At 39.1% G+C, this 6,754-nt stretch overlaps 1 protein-coding gene across 2 annotated transcripts in view; it reads left to right on the forward strand.

Annotated features, from left to right (window-relative positions):
* ELP4 (elongator acetyltransferase complex subunit 4) overlaps nt 1-3,752 on the forward strand; it is a 194,590-nt gene extending 190,838 nt beyond the window's left edge. Inside the window, exon 10 of one of the 2 annotated variants that reach the window (XM_037126657.2) lies at nt 1,860-3,752. In XM_037126657.2, the coding sequence (XP_036982552.2) occupies nt 1,860-1,991 (132 nt within the window). In that variant the 3' untranslated portion in view covers nt 1,992-3,752. The remainder of the gene's footprint in view (nt 1-1,859) is intronic. The other variant, XM_053672937.1, reaches the window with a different exon arrangement.
* Nucleotides 3,753-6,754: the final 3,002 nt, after the last annotated feature.

A 6,754-nucleotide genomic window follows, 5' to 3' on the forward strand; every position in this document is an offset into this window, starting at 1 on the left:
CATCTTTGTGAGGTCCTAACACACACACACACACACACACACACACTCTTTACTGCTAAATGTGTTTTAAGTTTCAGTTAACCCACAGATCATGCGTGTATCCTGGTCGTTTGCTCATCAGCAGCAACTGCAAGATCTTAAAGAAACATGAACACTCAGACACATAATTAAATGTCTCTCTCCTTCCTGCTTCCTCACATGAGCAGTGATAGAGGGAACACTACCTACAAAGACATTCATAGCCTCAGATTTTGGAGTCATGCACGTCCTTCAGATTCCTGAGCCTTTCATGCTTTCATTTCTGCCTGAAATTCTTGGTGGAGCAAACTGGAGTCTCAGTAAATGAAAGAATTATTTAAAACAAAGAAACAAATGTGTCTTTAGTAGAGCTTTTTTATCAGTCAAGAAATAGATGTGTAATTACTTCATATGTGCCCGGCTGGGTGCGGAGGACACAAATGAGTAATACTGCTCGAGTATCGCTCTCCGGTGTTACAGCTTTCCCTGACCCTTCGGACGTCTGTGCTGATCACGTGTCTGTATGACAACATCTTTCACCCTAGACAATATCTGTGCATTCAGAAGTGAGTGCATACGGGCAAACTGAAGTCAAGGAAGAACATTTTTCAAGAATCATTTTTAATGTTTTAAAACACTTTGATCCTCAGCACACAGCTTGTGTTTACGTGACGGTAAACAAGTCTTTTATCAGGAAAGAAACTGGCCAGAACATATGCTGGTGGATCACAATATTTTAACAAAAATAAAAAGGTTCTACCCTTTTTATCTTACTCTTTTTTTCATATTGGTGTTTTCCCAATGAAGTGTTTCAGATGGGGCATCCCCAGGTCAGTTCACCGCTGCAAGGCCTTGGCTGGTCCTCCGAGGGTGACCCCGCCCTGCCTCACTCACTATCAGCCCCCCTCAGCCGCCCATGCCGCACGCAACAGAGCTGTCCCTTTGAACTTGGAATTTTATGAAGCACATCCTGCGGGCTAGGAGCTCTAGTAGTTAAAGGGATTTGATAGAGATCCTTTTTGAAAACCTAAAAAGTTCTTCTGAGCTAAGGATATGTCTTCCTAATTATAGCAACTTTTGTAATTATGGTCAATTGGTACCTACATCAGCCTGTACCTGCTTAAATCAACTTATACCTGGATGGAAACAATTAGCACAGGGAGATGTTCAAAACTGCACTATACTTTTGAAAACATGACCCAGCATCATGCATAGAAACAAACTCACCGACACCTGTGACGGATGTTATAGCTGACTCAGCTGAGCGTGGGAGAACCATTGGCTCTTTTGATTAGGATCATTTTTTTCATTATGTCAATATTTCTATGGAAATTGTAAGTTCCTAGAGAAGCTATGTCCTTGAAATACATTCGTCTTCAGGTAACTAGCAGACCAAGGGAAATGGGCCTTTGTGGGAATCCATAATTGCTGAAACGCTGTATGTGACTGAGAACCAGCATCTGGAGCCCTGACAAAAACAAAACAAAGCCCAAGATAACCCTGCCATTATTACGTGATTTTTTTCTATCACGCTTTTATTTATGCATTTACATGGTTTTATTTTTACCTAAGTAAGAAGCATCTTAAAATGCTTGGGTTTGGCCTCTGGAAATGTTCCCCTGAGACTCCTGGGCCAGTTCATGTAATGGCTGTAATTGTGAAATCGAGGGGCAGTGGGGTGATTATCTTGGGCTGCAGTCTGAGGAACTGTTTTAGTAGGGATTTTACATGCAAGACTAAATGCTGATCAAACAGAGCATAATATTGTATCCCAAAGTGTGCTCGTGAAAGCAAAATTAATTTTTTCCCTTTCTTTCCTTCTCCCGAATCTTCTGCCACAGCGACTGCATTTGCCTCCAGACTTGTCAGACACAGTGAGCCGCTCAAGCAAACAGGATCTGGCAGAACCCGCCAGGCTGCCGGGCCCAGGCTGCGGCGTGATGGCCGGAGGCAAGAAGCACCTGGACTTCTAGCGATTCCTCCTTAGTCGGTGCACGCAGAATTATATGACACTCTAATTATGATTGCTAATGGCTTATGTAAATATTTTTCTTAACGATTTGACCCTCCAGTTCTTGAAAAACACAGGATTGCAAAACGAGGCCACCATTCCTCCTTTTTTTAACCACATTTTTGTACAGAAATAGTACAGCACAAATACTTTCATTTTAACATTTGTTTTATGCTGTATCAAAGGACAATGAGGTGATTTTATTTTTAAATAAAAGCAATTAAATGTCAACAATTCAAGGTGCCTTCCAGTGGTCATCCGTGCACATATATTAAGCACTTAGCTCACAGTAAAGTCCATGCCGCAGAGGGTAGTATATAAAGCATTAGGAAATTCAAAATTGCATATGAAAAACATATTTTCTCTTTATTTCTGAAAAAGTCACTTGCCACCAAAAATGCTAAGGTTTTTAAAACATTGAAAAATTTGTTTGCTGATATATGAAGACTAGTAAAATTAATTGGCATTTATGCATCCTATTATTAAATTGACGAAGACAAAATAATGTATTGGGATTAAGACTCTATTAAAGGTAATTAGTTTGCTATAATAGTTAAAAAATATAAAGAACTTGAGTGATAGAAAGCATAGAAAAAGAAGTTGATGCTGTTCTGTTCAGTAATCCTAAACAATTGAAGTCAGCACTATGAAATGATGTCAACACACATAATTCAGGATTGAAATCCAAACTGACAGCTATATTAATGCTAGAATAGTGGGAAAAACATGTATTGAAGCTTGGTAAGCGATTACAGAACATAGATTTGAGACAAAGTAGAAAACTGGAGCTTACTCAGCTTTGCATTGCATCAGGTAAATCCTTTGTTAATTATAAACATTGGTCAGGCATTTACATTTATAACAATGTAATCATGTTTTTTGGAGTTTATAGCATACTGAACCAGTGTTCCTATAAAACACTAGGTTTTTTCATTATAGTTTCATATTCTCAAAGCTTTTGTCAAATAGTAAACAAAAATTTTTTTTCAGTAATTTGCACATTTAAGTAAAAAGTTTCAATTTTTAAAAAGCTGGTTAACATCTGTTCCGAGAACCTGAATTTCCAAAATACATTTGCAAAGATGTGAGAATATTTTGAAGCAGTTATACCTAGCATTTTAAGCAGTTTGCTTTTAATATACCACAAATTATACTTTATTTGTTCTTGACAACATTGTAGAAAACAAAGACTAGGTTTTTAAACTGTCTAACCAATATGATGAATGTCAGTCACTTTAAAAAAAAACCCACTGTAGCATAAACACACACTGTATACAGCTTTTATTCAGAATTAGAATAATTGAATCAATGACAGTGATTCACCAGGATGTCAAATCTCTCCATCATATCCTGTCACCACCAGTTTACTTTTTGTGATCAAAATCAAAAAGACAACTATTTTGTCTCCCACTATTTCATTAGTGCTAAAAATCAGGTTTCTTCTATTTTTTTTAGAATGTCTGGTTTATTTTTTTCACTTCTTTTAATTCGAGAGACACAAATTCTTCCCCATTTTCATTTCAAAATAAAGTTTCAGAATTGATCTGTCAGTTAAAATTAAAGGGCTTTCATATTAAGCAAAGGTGCTTTTAAATGTAAAGCAACTTCAAAAAAATCAATTTAGTCCATAGATAATAAATAATGTGCAGATACTCCACAAAGGCTTTGCTGTATCTTTTAAAAGCATTATGAACAATCTGAATAAATTCAAATGAGTATTTTAGTCACGTTGTTATTTTAATAACTCTCACCTTTTTCTTACTGTGTTGTGACTCATTTAAACAAACACACAACAGAACAATGACATAACATTTGACTGTGAAAACAAAATGTGAGGTCATCAGATATGCAAATTGCTTGTCAAAAATACTTAATAGGTCATTGATTTACTGCCTCCCATGTCTGTAAAATTAACAGCCAATTACTAGTTAATAGATGCTTTGCAAGGAGATAAATGCCATAAAAATGAAATGTGCAGATTTGATCCCAACTTGTTTTAAATATAAAAGAAACTTTTCAAACTCAGTAAAAGTGCATTTTGAACAGTAATGGCACCCAAGCTTCCCCAAAAGCAGATGCAGGCGCTCCGTTGTTCTGACTCTCTGGGCAGGCTTTGCAAAAACTAGCTACTGAAGAGAGACGTGTATTTTTGTTCTCTTCCAATAAAAACCCACTCCAAAAATGTGTTTCCCTTCCTTCCGGAAACGTTATCAATCATCCACATGTTAATAACCTACTACATAAAAATATCGGCCTTCAATAATGCTACCGTAGGTATGTAGACCATTTTGATACATTATGAAATATATACTCTATAAACAGATTTTTTTCATTTATCAACTTAAAAATATAAATACTTAAGTAAGAATGCCAAACATAGTATTCAAAATGTCTATCTTTTAAGTGTTTCTAAAACTCCAAACCCTTTATGGTACTCATTTCTTACACTAGATTTGCCCTTTGTTAAATGAGGTAAATATTTTGCTGCAGTCTGCTCAGGTGCTGGGGTTTTGAGACCTTAGGAATTTCTTTTTAGTAGCCACCAATTTCCACTCTCCTTTTTCTCTCTTCCATGTGTGTTTTATGTCCACCTCCAGGATCTGTGATTACTAACGGTAGACAAAATAAAACTACTTCAAAAGGAAACCACATTCAGCAATAGGTTCCCTGTCTGTCTTTTCATTTTAAAGAATCAGACACAGGCATCCACATACAAAAGGAAAAGGGGGTGACCCCTATTTATTTTTTTAAGTCCATCAGGAATGTCATTTCCGAAACGTGTTAATGCTTTCCAAAGGTAGTCACCATCCACGTCGCCGAATATAAGCAATACTAACCCTAAGTACTTAGACTCCGAACTTTAAAACTGAGCAGTGAAATTATTCAGAACTGAAACAAAACAAAAGAAACAAGTGAGAGGTTTATTCCTGAGAAACAAAAAAAAAGGAAGCATGTGTGTGCCAAACACACGAAAAAGAAAAGCCGCCTTTTTATGATCTTGTGAACATTAAAGCCCAGAGTGAAAAAAAGCAGAAGAATATAGACACCACCCTAAGATGACAAAAACTTACCAAAAAAAATAGCTGAGTCTTGAAGTGCTACTGTATCTTAGGAAACGAATTATGGTAAAAAGTAGGAAGAGATGATCAGTCACAGCGGGGAAAAAACAGTAGGTCACCACTTACGAGTTAGAGGAGGCACAGCTTTGGAGGGAAAATGTTCTGGAAATTCATTGTAGTAATTACTCAGAATAATTTGAACGCTTCTTACTCAAACATTCATCTCCAATTCTGTTCACCTGGCCTCCCTAAGTCAGGCAAGTTTAGAGAAACATCATAGGCTGTTTGTCTTGTGATTCTTCAGAGGACATCACGAATAGCGGGTCACCATCCTGGAAGATGGTGTCAAATCATACCTGCAGAGTCCCCACTGATAAATATATAAATATGCCTATCAGCAAATAAATAAACAAAAATAAATGATTTCAATAAGGAGTCAAAGGCCAGCTCCAGGCACTGCTTCCACACACAGCTTGCTTGTCGCCACGCTGTCCTGGGAGAGCACCCAGAGCTTCATTCAGAAGGACGGCTCACCTCCCCAGGGTGAGGGCAGAAGGTGAGGCAGCCGTTCCATGCTGCTGGACCAGAGGGCTTCTACAGCTGCGCAGCCGATTCTTCGGACTAAGCCAGGCTGTGCCACTGTGCCCTGGAAATCCTGACCCTCAGAGGACACGGATACGTGCCCAAGTGCACACACGTACAGACCCTGCGCTCCCACACACTGCCCTTTTTCCATGCCCAGCTCCTGCACCCCAAGGGCCATCCCCAGTTCTCCAAAGCTTGTGCTCTCTGCACACAGAGCCGAAGGCCAGACCTGACTGCTCGACCCTGGCACAAATCATAGCCAGTTGGAAACCATCCCCCTTCTTGCAGGGAAGAAGCCTGCCAGCAGCTACAGCACACACCACACATAGCCCTTCTCTGACAGTTCCCTGGGCACACATCAGGGAATGTAGGCTGCAAAATGTCAGGAGGTAGGAGCATCCGCATGGGCAACTGCACCAACAGTGCATATGTGTGCACACGCTGCTGCAGAAGCGTGCAAGTGTGCAGTGCAGGCTGACATGGAATGGAAGTACATGCACACATATAAAAACTACAAGCAACCTAGGAAGGTGTCTCCAAATGTGCAGCAACTCTGATGGAGTAAAAGTATTAACATACAGCATGCTAGAGAGATGAATCACAATTATCTGTTCACAAGTAATTCCTTAACTTGAAAATAGTAGATGTGGAGCTAGAAGGTTATTCTTCAAAGCCTCCATTTAATTTCTATATTTCTGATCATTTATTTGCCTTTATGGGTTTAAAAAAAAGTAGCCAGAGTACAATTCAGTGGAAGTGGGTCTTTGTCCCAGGGGCTTTGGCCTGTGCAGGCATTTAATCTAGACTGCCAGAACCCCTGGCCTTTGACTGAAGTTTGCAGGAGAAAGCTTAATATTACTGACTTATCTGCTGCACAGAACAGACAGAAATAAGTCTCAGACAGGTCTTTTCCACCCCAACAAAGGCTTATTTCTTTCCATCCTTTGCTTGAGCTCAAGCACTCCTGCCCTGCGTGCCGCCACTTTAAACATGATCAGATCTGTGCTTCATTGCAAATAACAACTGACCAACAATGGGCTCTGCTTCATAGATTTGGGAATGTTTGGCTTAAGCTGCCAAT

This window comes from Artibeus jamaicensis, unplaced genomic scaffold (assembly GCF_021234435.1).
Source record: "Artibeus jamaicensis isolate MK-2021 breed Jamaican fruit bat unplaced genomic scaffold, CSHL_Jam_final contig_797, whole genome shotgun sequence".
Classification (NCBI taxonomy): Eukaryota; Metazoa; Chordata; class Mammalia; order Chiroptera; family Phyllostomidae; genus Artibeus; species Artibeus jamaicensis.